The sequence below is a fragment of the Heptranchias perlo genome, chromosome 20 (genome assembly GCF_035084215.1).
Source record: "Heptranchias perlo isolate sHepPer1 chromosome 20, sHepPer1.hap1, whole genome shotgun sequence".
NCBI lineage: Eukaryota > Metazoa > Chordata > Chondrichthyes > Hexanchiformes > Hexanchidae > Heptranchias > Heptranchias perlo.
Genome location: NC_090344.1, coordinates 46,609,401 through 46,625,382, shown reverse-complemented (window position 1 = coordinate 46,625,382; position 15,982 = coordinate 46,609,401). Strand labels below are relative to the sequence as shown.

Below are 15,982 nucleotides of genomic sequence, written 5' to 3'. Positions count from 1 at the left end.
AGGACACGCTGCATTGTGCATGAACAAGGTTTGGGTGAGAAGGCAAAGGCATCCTACCAAGCTGGGATGCCAAGAACATTTTTGAATGCTTGAATTGCTCATTTGCAGAATAGATTTTGCAAGGGACAGACCGTGGAGGCGAGCAGTGGAAAAAAAAAACACAAACCGCTGGGCTGTTTTATTGTGTTTCTAGCTTGCTTGTGAGGTTCTGTTAGTTCTGATTGATGCGTTGTGACACACTGCAGCCTCATTACAATGGCCTCTTTGAGTTCACAAGCCTTATTCCTGCCACAGAACAATTATTTTGAATTACCACAGGATTCATTATTTTTTTCTTCCACTCGAGAAATGAAAATTCTGGCCTTGTAGAAGAATGCGGCTGACGGTCACCTCCGAGTCCCAGGGGGCTTGGTCTTTTGTTTTGCAACTTTGGGATCATTAATGACCCACTAATGGGTCCAGTTCCTGACAAAATCCTCCTGAGATTGCTGAATGCCACTCAGAGCAACCATCTTAATTTTCATTTCTTTAAAAAAAATTGTTTCCCAACACAGCGATTGATTTAATCGCAAATTTAGTTCCACAGCTAATAAAGGGTGAGAGCACAGTAGTGGGAGGGGGGGCTCCATCTGGACTGAAATGGGTCTCAAATTTATCAGACCAGCTCTAATAGAGTGTGCTGGGTTTATTTACCGCGAATGTATCTTGTGGGACTGAAACAGGGCACTGTTAAAGAGATACGGTCACTTTTTAGGAAGTTCCCGTCCACTCTGAAAACTTAACTTTGCAGTCACAATGTTGGCTGTGGGTTTTGTAGTACAGGAGATGTGATCCCCAACCCCGTAGTGATAATTGTGATGCAATTTTCATGGCTTGCTTCTATATTTCAATAATCTTTTCTAAAAGCAAATTTTTTTCAGTACAGACAGCAGTCAATGATGCACAGACAGGTTGGTGGCCGACTTGTACCCTTTCACATCTCTGGTTATAACCCCCCTGCCCCCCTCCCCCCCACACCAGGTGACATGGTATATCTGATGATAGTGCCCCTTTAAGGAAAGCCCTCATTTAAAGGGGAAATATTCTCAGGAAACAAGTGATTAAGAACAGGCATGTTCACTCGGTTAATCCCAGGGATGATGAGGTGGACATATGAGGAGAGGTTGAGTAGATTGGGACTCTACTCATTGGAGTTCAGAAGAATGAGAGGCGATCTTATTGAAACATATAAGATTGTTCCCAAGGATGGGTGAAACTAGAACTAGGGGGCATAATCTTAGAATAAGGGGCTGCTCTTTCAAAACTGAGATGAGGAGAAACTTCTTCACTCAGAGGGTAGTAGGTCTGTGGAATTTGCTGCCCCAGGAAGCTGTGGAAGCGACATCATTAAATAAATTTAAAACAGAAATCGACAGTTTCCTAGAAGTAAAGGGAATTAGGGGTTACGGGGAGCGGGCAGGAAATTGGACATGAATTTAGATTTGAGGTTAGGATCAGATCAGCCATGATCTTATTGAATGGCGGAGCAGGCTCGAGGGGCCGATTGGCCTACTCCTGCTCCTATACCTATGTTCCTATGTGCCCAGCTACCAGTGGAGCCCAGTGGTATGTGAAGTGTGCATTGACTCACCTCACCATTCCATCCCTCACACCAGGGAAGAGTGTCTGCTGTATTTCTACACTCCCTGTCAGGCCATGAATATCAGAGGGGAACCCACATACATCACTTCTCCTCAGTGGCTACCTCAGAGTTTGTCCCCCAGTCACAGCACACTGTCATTTGACACTGAGTGCAGTTTAGTGAGATCTATCAGTCCCATTCATCTTCCTGTTTTGAACAATGCAGTATTCTCATCTGCCATATCAGCAACAGAGGTTGATCTTTTTCAATGTTGCTGTGAAGAGTTTTCTGCTTGGACAACTTGATTTGTGGTCAATGGAACCCAAACGTATGAACAGCACTCCATGGATACTAAAGAAGAATTTGCAAAAAAATCGAGGTTCACACACGTTGAACAAATAAACTTCCAACCGTTCCGCTGAAGTTTAATGGAGGGTCAAAGGTAAACTGAAAACAACAGTGGGACCTGTAACTTGACTTTTCCATTGTATAGTGCTGCTGACATCATTCTGAACCTTGAGTTGTGATGTGGTCCCTATCCTTTGATTTTTCTCCTATAACTATATCGTACAACTTGAAGGGGGGTGCAGGATCAGAGAGGCCTGCGGGTGTATGTACACAAATCTTTGAAGGTGGCAGGACAGGTTGAGAAGGCTGCTAAAAAAGCATATGGGATCCTTGGCATTATTAATAGTGGCATAGAGTTCAAAAGCAAGGACGATATGCTAAACCTTTATAAAACACTGGTTGGGCCTCAGCTGGAGTGTTGTGTTCAGTTCTGGGCGCCATGCTTTGGGAGGGATGCCAAGGCCTCGGAGGGATTGAGAGGAGATTTGCTGGAGTGGTGCCAGGGAGGAGGGACTTCAGTTGTGTGGAGAGACTAGAGAAGCTGGAGTTGTTCTCCTTGGAGCAGGGAAGGTTGAGAGGAGATTTGATGGAGGTGTTCAGGGTCATGAGTGGTTTTGATAGAGTGGATGGGGAGAGACTGTTTCCAGTGGCAGAGGGGCGGTAGCCAGAAGACACAGATTTAGGGTGATTTGCAGAAGAACCAGAGGCTATTTGAGGAAACTTTTTTTTACGCGTCGAGTTGTTGTGATCTGGAATGCCCTGCCTGAAGGGATGGTGGAGGCAGATTTAACAATAACTTTCAAAAGGGAATTACAGGGCTATGAGGAAAGATTGAGGGGAATGGATAGCTCTTTCAAAAAGCCAGCACAGGCATGACGGGCAGAATGGCCTCCTTCTGTGCTGTATCATACTATGAAACGATGAAACTCACCTACGTTGTCGGATAACTTGCCGCCAGGTTAAGGACATGGCAGTCCAGTTTTTGAGTGGTCTCTGTGGAAATTTCTATTGTGTAAACCGAATCGCAAAATGCAGGCTTGTTTTTTTTCTGGTCCCAGCACCAGATAAAGGTGTCACATCATCATCCAGATCTGTGCTAATCCCCGGTGACGGTATGGCCTGTGGGCAGGCTTCTTTAGGGTTGAAAGTGTCAGCCTCTGGCATATTTTACAACATCCTGGTGACCTCTCCTGAAGCCGCCTTAAAGGAGAGGCATGCTCTGCAGTCTTGAAGAAGTCACATTTGGTTGCAGATACTGTTTAAGGTGTTGCCTCCCCTCATCAGTGCCTTGTGATCATTGACCCTGTTGCTGTGCAGATTATGGTGTTTGGCGGTAGTTTCCTTTTTTGTTATCAGCACTGTGCAGGGCCTGACTGCCCATGCTTCTGTTTGACATAAATGACTTCAAGGTACATTGGTTGCTGAGAAGTTTGCACGCAGCATGTTGTTGATGCACTGTTTTCCCTCCAGTTAACCCTGAAAAGTTTTCAGAAATATTGCAACAACACACCTCTCAAAAATAGAGCCAATACTGCCCCCCTCCCCCCACTTCATTTCTCCAGCAGTTCTGAGAGTTCGGTCACACCCCTGAAAACTGGCTGTTCCTCCATCCTTGCTTGTAGCTCTCCTCTTCAACAAAACAAATCAGCAATCCCAGTTTACAGAAGTTACACGTGCTTCTTTTGAAAGCTGAGCAAAGATCTTCAGCCATGACTAATGAGTTAAAAGTCTCCTTTCGGGGAGTTAGTGTTAATGTCCTACCTGAAATATATTTGAACTGTCCCAACATAGTTCTTATTAGGTATAAATCTAAGGCACAAAACTGGCATAATTTGGCACAAAATTGTCATTAATTTGAATGATTAAGGTGGCTGATGTGAGTGTTGAAAGTATACAGTGCTCTTCTTACGTTGGGATTGAGGTACATTGTTGAGCATGAAATGGAGAGGATAAAAGGTTGGTATGTTGCCAAGACTTACCAAGCAAATGTAAGATTCACATTTACACTAGAATTGGGGCTGACCAAAGGTATCTGGGTATCAGATCCACTTATTGAGCCAGATCGTAGGGAGTAAGCGGATTCTTATTGAGGCAGTCAGATTTGCTCCGTTGATTGTCTTCTGAAGGGCTCATTGAGTTTGGAAGTGGTTAAAAGTGAATAACACGTTGCTCTATATTTTTTAAAGGTTGAAAGCAGTGCACAATATAGATGTAGTCTCCAGGAGATCGGTCCTGGAAAGTCATATCTTCTGACTGAATAGTCTTACATCTGTGGGGAGGGATTTGGTAGATCTGTTTCCAGCGCTCTGTTTCCTTAAATTTGAAAGGGCATTCAGCCTGGAGAATTTCATTAAATGTGTGTTTTTAGGTGACTGTTTGGATACGTAAAGTTGAGGAATATTAGTGTAGAAGAATGGATACTTTTGCAGTTTTTGCCACATTGAGTGTTCCCAGCACAGGATGAACACTGGAAGCATGCAGAGTCGAGCTCCCTCTACACTGCCCCAACAATGGCCATGGACCACTGCCTCAGAAGTTCGCCCTTCACTGCACCAATATGAGATTTTCATTTCCCACACCAACCATTCTTTGGTCTGATACTTGCAACTTACCATTAATTTTGGCCCATGTTATGCCATGGTCTCAATGCCCATTCAAAACTTGATAGAATCTGCTCCAAGTCTGCTGAGGACTTTATATGATGTGGAGATGCCGGTGATGGACTGGGGTGGACAAATGTAAGGAATCTTACAACACCAGGTTATAGTCCAACAGTTTTATTTGAAAATCACAAGCTTTCGGAGGTTATCTCCTTCGTCAGGTGAGTGAGTGAATGAGAGGTTCTCGAATCACATATCTTATATTAGGCTGGGAATCAAAGGTGTCGTTGGTGTTCAGACAGGTTAGCCACGGAAAACAGTAGGTCCCAGTATGCTGAATACACGACTTTATAGCCAGCAGACAGAGGTGACATTTAGCCTGATTGAACCCAAATCCTAGAGGTGAAAGGTTAGTGTCCAAAGCACCAACTCGTTCCCCTAGAGTTATTCATGAACAGAAATGCGGTGCCAGGATGAGCTCAGCTGTTTGACCCTGAGGTGGGAGGCTGCCATCTTGTGATAAGATTTTTTAAAAGCCGAGACTTTTATGTTCACAACGAGTTTCTGCAATAGTTTGGGACATTCAATGGAATGCAATAAAAATCAAATTTAAGCTAAATAGAAAATTCCAGACATACACAGCAGATCCATCTGTATCTCCAAAGAGTCAAGCGAGGTTGGCATTTTAGGTGTAGAACTGAAAACTCGGCTGCAGAAATGCTCCTGTCGTCCTTAGATTGGTGAACACAACCAAAAAATGTCCTTGATGGGTCACATTTAATTTGTAGCGCATTTGGAAATTCTCTGAAACAAATAGTCTTCAAATGTTATCAGCAATGTGCAGGCCTGTGGGGACTGCTCCCAGGGTGTGGTGTTGCAGCCATTACTAGATGTGACCAACAAGCCATCCATCAGGGTAACTGCAACACATTAACCCATAAACTACTGAGCTGGGGGAAGTTGTTGGAAATTGAACTCTGAAGTGCACCTCCGATGCCTCAGCAGTTAAAGGTACAGCCTGGTGTGTTTCGCGGAACCCACATAGTCCACGATGATCCCTCGTTCCATTCTTGTTCTGTTCTCAGTTAGCTGATCTCAGACAGGACAGTGGGTTGTGGGTGCAATGGGCTACAGCCTCTCTGCACTTGGGAGAGGAAAAAAAAAATCAGCCAGGCCTTGTGTTCTTGACAACGATTGAATGAGCTGTGCTGGAAAGTGCATGAGTGGATATTGGGCGAGAACAGGATTGAGCATGGCTGAGATGCTCCCCATGGGTGGGGACACTCACAGTCTTGGCTTGTACGTCAAGGTTGTCCACTTGGGATAGGTACTGAAAATCAATTGTAAAGGAGACTTCCTAGCTGTCCCGCATTCGACAGCAAAGACTGCAGCCTCCTGGTCTCCCACCTGAGAATGCCCCATCGCACACCCATGCTGTGATGGTAAATATCAGCAGTTCTCTTGCTTTCTTGCACACACTGCAGCAAAAGATAAATATACTCATACCCATTCCCACCCACAGCCAGGCTTGTTTTAAACTGGATAGCCAGGTGGTGAAGGATGAAATACTAGAGCCTGATCTTCAGTTGCTTCCAAGCCTTTATTCACAGAGATCAACATTACTCACTCCACACCCCAGATAAGCTCTCTGACAAATGGATACAAGAGAGAGTCCCCAATTGATACCCACCACCTGAATACAATTTACACTAATTGATATAAATTACATGAATACAATTAACAAGGCTCAGTGTGAAGAGGGAACAAGTTAGAGGGGAAAAAGAGAGACAGAGAGGTAAGGACATCGATGCCACTTTGCGTCTGTATTGAAGCAGACAGTCATCGTTCCGTATCCACGGTGATATAAGCAGGAGCCATGCTTTTGCTGCCTGTGGATGTTGTTGTGAAGTTGGAAAGGCAGGGCTTCAAATACATGGTACACAAACACGTAAAGAGAGCTGCTGACTGGCCTTCCCACTGCCAGTGTGTTCATTAATGACTGAAGGTAACTGACAAGCAGGCCCCCAGAGTTTGTTTAATTTGAAAAAGTTACCCTTTCTTTTGACGAGGCTTCGCTTTATACCAGCTGCTGTTAGCCAATGCCCACCTTTCCCAATGTGGAATCACCTCTTTCTGGTGATTAGCTTAAAGTGGCCCCTAGTTACTGAGGGATATGGTTGGGTGGCTCCAACATAGGAACGTAGGCACAGGAGGAGGCTATTCAGCCCCTCGAGCCTGTTCCGCCATTCAGTGGCTGATCTGTATTCTAACTCCATCCACCCTCCTTGGCTCCATATCCCTTAATACCCTTGGCGAGCAAAAGTCCATCAATCTCAGATTTAAAATGATAAATTGAGCTGGCAGCTCCTGCTTTTTGTGGGAGAGAGTTGCACACTTCTCCCACCCTTTGAGTGAAGAAGTGTTTCCCAACTTCTCTCAATCAACAATCTAACAGCGAGGTGAGTTATTCAGAGCAGCTTCACGGACTGTCCCTGCACCTGGTGTGAATGAAGCCACGTTTGATCCGCTTTCTGATTTCAGTGTGAGATGATGACTTGCTGACGGACCTAACTTCTGACTGGAATGTCCAGGATATGATGAGTGTTGACAAGTCCTGTACAAGGACAGTGCTGAACTTGAGCATTTGGGGGTTTTTTTGTTGATTTTTATCTGTTCATTTAGGTTGAGCATTTTTGTTGGCACAGATGTTGTTTTGACATCACTGGGGAACACAGACCTTGAGGTACCTTTACAGATTTGGACAATTTGTAATTGGGAGGCACTTTACTGTAAAATGCACGGAGACACAGAGAGGCACTTTGTCTTTGTGCGATCGTGTAAAACGGGTGACAGTGAGGCAGCAGCCCATTTTACATCTCTCCCCATTTTTATTTCCATTGAAGTCAATGGGCCACCGACTCGCTATTGCCAGTTTCACACGATCGACAACGCCAAGGTTTACCACCTTCATTTCTATGCAGCTGCCATTTTCTCTCTCCAGCACAAAGTTCCCCTCCATCATCGTTAGGACCTGCTGTGCCAGTCAGCCCTCTGTAAAAAAAAAACAGGTCCCCAAAATGGTCTGATCCCTGAGCATTTATCTGCACTGACCATTCCTCTTTGTTATTTTAAAATAAATGAACACAGCTGGGTCTCGAGGAAGCGATGGCCCAATTGGGCTGCCTGCCTTGTGACATTTCTGAAATGTCGCATTAGGTGTGTTTATGGCTTTGCTCAACTCCCAGCACCCTCTGCTTTCAGTTGAGGATGCTGGGAGCCGACGCAAGGCTAAGACATGTGATGTTTCAATGTGGTTGAGATGGCAGCCATGTTTGGGAGGCCACCTGCGAATCACGCACAGGGAGGGTACCTCAGACGCCAATACCATTATAAGGTCCTATCCTGTCGCATTCCTTCGGTTGGTGTTGTGGGCCTGTTGGATTAATATTTTAGCTCCGAGCCATGGGAGCTTTGTGAGGCTATATCTACTGGCAGCTGGAAAAGGTCGATGCAGGAAATTACTTCTAACTCAACCATGAGATCAGGACAGAGGCTCAAACTAATAAAATGCAAATTTGGGACTGCTCCGAGGAAGTTCTTCACACAATGACTATTCAATTCATTGAATGGACTTTTGGGTGGGATACAGGAGGTTAAAAACCCTGACTAATTTCAGAAACAATTGGATGCCATATACGATCATTCTGAATGGATGAGCTAAGATAGGCTGGATGACTGTCCTCATTTGTATTGACCTTACAATAAGGTCCTGCTTGTTGCAAGGAAGGAAAATCACCCCTTTGATTTGCAGTGTTCTTGCCTTCTTTGTCAGATTGGGAGCTGGTCAGTCAACGTACCCATCAGAATCATTACCTCCGGCCACAATGCAATTGTGGGAGGCGGGAACAGAACCATCATCAAACCATCCCTGGCTCGACATTGTAGTTTCATCCCAATGTGCTGTCTTGTTCAGTTCTCATTGTTCGTTGGCACGATGTGTGGAACATGTTTGGCTTTCAATCAAGCTGAAGGAGTAGTGTCCACGTTTAATATTGATGTTTGAAAGAAACTTCAAAGGTATTCGAAAATATACAAAATAAAGTTCCAAAAATCACAATTTTCAGTGTTGGGGGTGGGCTGCTCTTCAGACTGCACCTCAGAAACTAAAGGTCACACTTTCAACCCCTTCGCCCCCGCCCCCTGCACAAATCTCGACATCCACAAGGGTTGTTCTGATACCGCCCATAAGCTGTTGCTGTGATTGAAGGGCCTGCATTGACTCCAACATGTACCTGGTTTTATTTTATGACTTCTCTTGAGTAGGCGGGATTTCTTTTTGATGCTGTGTTAGATTTTTGGAACCTGTTGGTCAGCTTTCATGGGTCTCCAGATCAAGGGCCATCAACATTCAGGAACTGTTAGAAATAACGTTTGTAAGAGTGAGACTGAGCACAAGCCTACTTAAATAGGCAGAGCTTTGCTTATATTTGTAATATACTGAAATAGTTAATACTTGAACTTATATAGGGCCCTGTCATGTGAAAACATATGAAAACACTTAACACAATGAAATACTTTTGAAACGAGCGTGGCAGCCATTTTGTACCAACATTGTTCCACAAACAATATTCAGGTGAATGACCAGTTAATCTGTTTCTGCTGGTACTGCCCAGGGACTCGGAGAACTCCCTGCTCTTCTTCAAATAGCTTTCAATGTCCACCTGATCCAAGGAACTCATCTCAAAGAACAGCTTTGACAATGCAGCACACCCTCACTGGTGTGTGTGCTCAAACCCTGGTATGGAGCTCAAATCCATAACCTTCTGACCCAGGGGAGAGAGTGCTACCGACTGTGTTCAGAAGATAGAATGACAGAGACCAATCTTTTAACAGTGAGGCTTGAGCACGTAATCTAGGCTGGCACTTAAGTGCAGTGCTGAGGGAGTGCTGCATTGTCGGAGGTGCCATTAAACTGAGGCCCCGTCTGCCCTCTCGGGTCGATGTAAAAGATCCCATGGCATTTTCAAAGAAGAGCAGGGGATTTCTCCTGGTGTCCTGGCCAACATTTATCCCCCAAACAACATCAGTAAAACAGATTATCTAGTTATTTACCTTATTGCTGTTTGTGGGGCCTTTGCTGTGCGTAAATTGACTGCTGCATTTCCTCACATTATAACAGTGACTACACTGAAAAGGTAATTTGTTGGCTGTGAAGGGCTTTGGAACATCCTGAGGGTGTGAAAGATGCTCATATATATGCAAGTTCTTTTGTTTGGTCGACCAGTCCTGCCTTGAAAGGTTGGCAGCTGAATGCTGTCCATCATGTTGGACAGTTTCCATGTTTAAGAAGGGGAGGGAGCGGAGAATGAGAAAAAGCCACCCACTCGATCATTGATCCGACCACACCCATTCAGTCTCCGGAGGGAGAGCTCTGCATTTATATTCCCTGTCCCCCCACAGGTAATCAAGAATATCCATCCTTCTGAGATCTCCACTGTTCAGCCTTGGCCTGTTCCCCTCCACCAACAATACCTCCTCCCTCCCACCAGCTTCAGCAGTGTGGGAAGTATTGTGCTCAGTCCAGTATTTGATCTTGTCCATCAGTCAGTATCTTTCTGCCCGCTGGAACTGCCTGCTCAGTTTCCTCATCTTGACACCTCTCCTTCCCCCATCCGCCTTATCGAAACCCCTTCTCTTTGATCCCACACCCTAACTCTCTCCATCTTTCCCTCTTGACCATGCCTTTTGGACCCACACCCTAACTCTCTCCATCTTTCCCTCTTGACCATGCCTTTTGGTCCCACACCCGAACTCTCTCCATCTTTCCCTCTTGACCATGCCTTTTGATCCCACACTCTAACTCTCTCCATCTTTCCCTCTTGACCATGCCTTTTGATCCCACACCCTAACTCTCTCCATCTTTCCCTCTTGACCATGCCTTTTGATCCCACACTCTAACTCTCTCCATCGTTCCCTCTTGACCATGCCTTTTGATCCCACACCCGAACTCTCTCCATCTTTCCCTCTTGACCATGCCTTTTGATCCCACACCCTAACTCTCTCCATCTTTCCCTCTTGACCATGCCTTTTGGACCCACACCCTAACTCTCTCCATCTTTCCCTCTTGACCATGCCTTTTGCACCCACACCCTAACTCTCTCCATCTTTCCCTCTTGACCATGCCTTTTGATCCCACACCCGAACTCTCTCCATCTTTCCCTCTTGACCATGCCTTTTGATCCCACACTCTAACTCTCTCCATCTTTCCCTCTTGACCATGCCTTTTGATCCCACACCTTAAGTCTCTCCATCTTTCCCTCTTGACCATGCCTTTTGGTCCCACACCCGAAATCTCTCCATCGTTCCCTCTTGACCATGCCTTTTGATCCCACACCCTAACTCTCTCCATCTTTCCCTCTTGACCATGCCTTTTGGTCCCACACCCGAACTCTCTCCATCTTTCCCTCTTGACCATGCCTTTTGGTCCCACACCCGAACTCTCTCCATCTTTCCCTCTTGACCATGCCTTTTGGTCCCACACCCGAACTCTCTCCATCTTTCCCTCTTGACCATGCCTTTTGGTCCCACACCCTAACTCTCTCCATCTTTCTCTCTTGACCATGCCTTTTGATCCCACACCTGAACTCTCTCCATCTTTCCCTGTTGACCATGCCTTTTGGTCCCACACCCGAACTCTCTCCATCTTTCCCTCTTGACCATGCCTTTTGGACCCACACCCTAACTCTCTCCATCTTTCCCTCTTGACCATGCCTTTTGGTCCCACACCCGAAATCTCTCCATCGTTCCCTCTTGACCATGCCTTTTGGACCCACACCCTAACTCTCTCCATCTTTCCCTCTTGACCATGCCTTTTGATCCCACACCCTAAATCTCTCCATCGTTCCCTCTTGACCATGCCTTTTGGACCCACACCCTAACTCTCTCCATCTTTCCCTCTTGACCATGCCTTTTGATCCCACACCCGAAATCTCTCCATCGTTCCCTCTTGACCATGCCTTTTGGACCCACACCCGAAATCTCTCCATCGTTCCCTCTTGACCATGCCTTTTGGACCCACACCCTAACTCTCTCCATCTTTCCCTCTTGACCATGCATTTTGGTCCCACACCCGAACTCTCTCCATCTTTCCCTCTTGACCATGCCTTTTGATCCCACACCCTAACTCTCTCCATCTTTCCCTCTTGACCATGCCTTTTGGACCCACACCCTAACTCTCTCCATCTTTTCCTCTTGACCATGCCTTTTGATCCCACACCCTAACTCTCTCCATCTTTCCCTCTTGACCATGCCTTTTGGACCCACACCCTAACTCTCTCCATCTTTCCCTCTTGACCATGCCTTTTGATCCCACACCCTAACTCTCTCCATCTTTCCCTCTTGACCATGCCTTTTGGTCCCACACCCGAACTCTCTCCATCTTTCCCTCTTGACCATGCCTTTTGGTCCCACACCCGAACTCTCTCCATCTTTCCCTCTTGACCATGCCTTTTGATCCCACACCCGAACTCTCTCCATCTTTCCCTCTTGACCATGCCTTTTGATCCCACACCCTAACTCTCTCCATCTTTCCCTGTTGACCATGCCTTTTGGTCCCACACCCGAACTCTCTCCATCTTTCCCTCTTGACCATGCCTTTTGATCCCACACCCGAACTCTCTCCATCTTTCCCTCTTGACCATGCCTTTTGATCCCACACCCTAACTCTCTCCATCTTTCCCTCTTGACCATGCCTTTTTGGTCCCACACCCTAACTCTCTCCATCTTTCCCTCTACCCTTCCTATTCCACATCCACTCTTTTGTCTCCCTTAATATAAAGCCCTTGAGACATCTTCCTGCACACGAGAATGCAGATGGTTGTTGGGTCTCAGTCGATTCGTACCAATTAGAGGAAAGTTTGATGCATTTGGGTGCTTTGGATTTTGTACTCACTGGGAACTGGATTAATAGTGGCTGAACCTGGTGTTTCATTTCTAATCCTTGACAGCTGTCAGAGAGATGTGACTCTTTCAGCGGATCTGTTTGGGCTCTTGCCAAGCAAGGGCTCAGAGGGTGAAAGGGCAGTGTTTTTGAAAGGCAGAACAGCCCAGACCTGCTGCAGGACGAGTGAAAGTTTCCCAGTCTGAACGGAGTACTCGACAGTGTTACATTGGAGTCGAGCCAGATACTAGTGTTCCAGCATAGACCAGCCTCTCTGAAGTGAAATGAGCAGACTCCGTTGAACACAGCAATGGGCAGCTCTCAGCCCTATCTGATACTGTCATCTTGTTGAAGCAGGCAGCAAGGAAAAGATGGGTTGCTCCGTGCTGGGGTCTGGCTTGTATTTTTAGCTGGATTGCAATGTGACTGATTGTCAGCCTGCTTTTTTGTTTAAAAAAAAACCTGGAGGCAGCAACCAAAGTGTCAGGTTTCACCTTAGACTGCAGGGAATGGCGTTACGGGCAGAATCTGGAATGGACAAACCACACAGAGTGAGTACCGGATGAATGAAGTACAGAGAAGCTTGTTAAACATTTCGCTGCATTGTATGTATTGTGCTGAAGAAATCCATTGCAGAGGGGGCTGTGCGGTGTTTTACATTTAAAAAAAAATCTGTTAACCATAGATTGGACCAATAGCTTTCAGTGTCCCTGCCCTGACTGTTTCATTTTCTGATAAATTCTCTTGCGTTATGAGGGAGAGGGGGCGATGTGTCTTTTGCACAAGATGTCCAAAATAGTATTCCTTCAAATATGAAATCTAAAATTTAAATAAAACCCCCTGAAAATACACAGCAAGTGCACCAGCACCTGAAAAGAGAAAAGAGAGGTTAATATTGAGGTTAGAGACCGTCAAAACTCTTACTCGTTTGAAAAATGACTCAGATACGAAAGATTCCTCGAGAATCAAAATCACATCTTGTTCTTCGAAGGGCCAGCCTCGACCCATACGAGCTTCAAAAAATCAATTTGTGACAAGTAGCGTTAATTATTCGTACTTCATTTATCTTTCATCATGCCAAAAGGCAACAATTTCTCAAAGCATTAAAAAAATTTTTTTTGAAGGCCTTGAAGAATGTTTGGTTTTAATGTTCGGAATGTCAGAGATATCCATTTTCATTCGAGGTGGGTGCCTGATGACAGGAATGAAAGTTCCTTGCAGATGTTTCTCCCCCTCCCCCCCCACCCCAGATGTTGTTCTGCGCAGGCGAGGGGCTCCTGGTGCTGGCGAGCGGGTGATGTTTTTTCAGAATGCTGTGCTCTATTCTGCGCAGGTCATGCCCCAAACAGGGGGAGTCGGATTTGTAACGATTGATTTGTTTATGTTGTTGGACTGTTATGGGAGGCAGGGCAGCCAACTCTGTCGGGCGTCTAACAGGAGGGAGGTGAGGGTGGGGAGAGAGGGGGGAGCGCGGCCAGTGTGCATTTGCCCCATTTTAATGCTTGTTTGGAAAGAGTCGACGAATCATCTCTGTGAAGAAGGGGTGGAATTTTGGCGGTGGATAGGAATTTTAATCTTAGAAAACCGTGACAAACCATTTCAAATAAGCCACTTGCAGCTGAAGTTGCTTAACGGAGACACATTTCATTGCACTGGAAGCTTGTGCTGGCTGCCCTGCCATGCCCTTCCCCCCCCTCCCCGACAAAGCACCCTTAGTGATCTGCACAGGTTTTGGAGTCAAGAACCTCGTTATTACAGAAAGTGTAACTTTACACAAGGTGCTTTCCCACCACTTGTTCTCGATCTGATGACTTTTCCATGCTCTAATTCACAATTGGAATGTACAGGGCTTAATCTCTGGATTTACCGATTTGGGGGAGCTTGAGGAGATCAGTCGATTTTTTTTTAAAAACCTATCTTCCTCTACTTTCCTGTATCAGTGACTTATTACAATTTGTCAGCTTTATTAAGTCTTCCGCACATTCTTCATGCTGATAGGAGGGACCAGTAAAATTCATGTGGCATCAAACTCACAAGCGTAAAGCTATCAAACCATAAATATGTCCCACTGGGGCCTCTCCAGCAAGAGCAGGTCCACTGATGGAGTCGATTCTGACCCAATAGTTGACGACTAACTACTTAGTAGCCTGCAGACAGTCTGTTTTGGGTAGGTATGGCACGTGCAGGCAGATTGTACCCCTCCTTGCATGCTCAGTGCCCCTGCTTTGTGTAAAACCTTCAAAAGATGATTGACTAACTATGGGGGCATAACCCTAAAATTAGAGCTCGGCCGGTCAGGGGCAATGTCAGGAAGCAATTCTTGACACAAAGGGGAGTGGAAATCTGGAGCTCTCTTCCCCCCCCCCCCCCCCGAAAAGCTGTTGAGGCTGGGGGTCAATTGAAAATTTCAAAACTGAGACTGATCGATTTTTGTTAGGCAAGAGGATTAAGGGTTAAGGAACCAATGCGGGTAGATGGATTTAGGATACAGATCAACCATGATCTAAGTGAATGGCGGAACAGGCTCAATGGGCTGAATGGCCTCCTCCTGTTCCGATGTTCCTATTTATTTATTTATGCCACTGTGTGAATGTGATTATCAGTGGCACTTCAAGTTTTCGAGGAGCCTGATGCATCCAATCATGTGGCTGGTGTGATCTGGCTGGTGTTAAGTGGGCCTCCCCGATCAGAACAAGTCTAGGAGTCCTGAGAAATTCACAACTGAAACTGATTTATCAAGAAGAGCATCGTCCCCTTTACACCAGCATCATGCAAACCCAACCAATGGCTCCCTCCGGTCAAATTATTTGGCAGCAAATGATAATTGGTGCCGTTTGTCCCATGATGGACTGAAAGTCTTCAACTTACGTCGTAACACAGAGTTTACATAAGCTCTCCCAGTGGTAAATGTATTACCTGGTGTTATCCTGCCATGTAAATCAAGAAGGTCCTGTGTTTGATTCCTGGTTTGTGTTGTGTTAGATGATCTGTGTCAGGGTATCAGTTGGGGTGTTCCAACCTCTGAGTACAGTGGAGAGGTAAAAAATAATTGGCTCGAGTTCCGACTTCTGATCCGTTAAAGTCTGGGAAGTGCTTGAAAGAACTGGGCTGGAATGTACTGGACTGTACTAATACTTAGCCAATGAGTTAGATAAAAGGGTTGGAGACACAAACAGGCAAATAACTGCGTGTGGCCGTTTGGGTTCGATATCAGAGGGCTGCTGCCGGCTGCACAAATGGACCCCAGTGTGAGTCAGGACAAGGGGGCACAGCGGACCCATCAATGAATCTCAAGCCTGCAGGCCAAATGAAGAGTTCAGACACAGTCATAAACAGTGAGAGCAAGACTCAGTGGAGTTATTTTCTGAAGCCTAACATTCACTGTGAGTGACCTGGTTAGAATGTGGCTGGTGTTGTTTATCCTGCAATTTGTGGAAAATATTTTTCAGTGAAAGTACCTTGTGAACCCAAAAT

At 45.8% G+C, this 15,982-nt stretch overlaps 1 protein-coding gene across 17 annotated transcripts in view; it reads left to right on the top strand.

The window, feature by feature from the left end:
- LOC137335801 (ankyrin-1-like) overlaps positions 1-15,982 on the top strand; it is a 233,740-nt gene that overhangs the window by 9,448 nt on the left and 208,310 nt on the right. For 5 of the 17 annotated variants that reach the window (XM_068001231.1, XM_068001230.1, XM_068001225.1 and 2 more), the window contains exon 1: positions 12,898-13,059. The exons of 1 other annotated variant lie outside the window; for it this stretch is intronic. In XM_068001231.1, the coding sequence (XP_067857332.1) occupies positions 13,018-13,059 (42 nt within the window). In that variant the 5' untranslated portion in view covers positions 12,898-13,017. Of the gene's footprint in view, positions 1-12,886; positions 13,060-15,982 lie in introns of those variants that run through there. 11 more of the 17 variants (XM_068001238.1, XM_068001228.1, XM_068001222.1 and 8 more) reach the window with 6 other exon arrangements.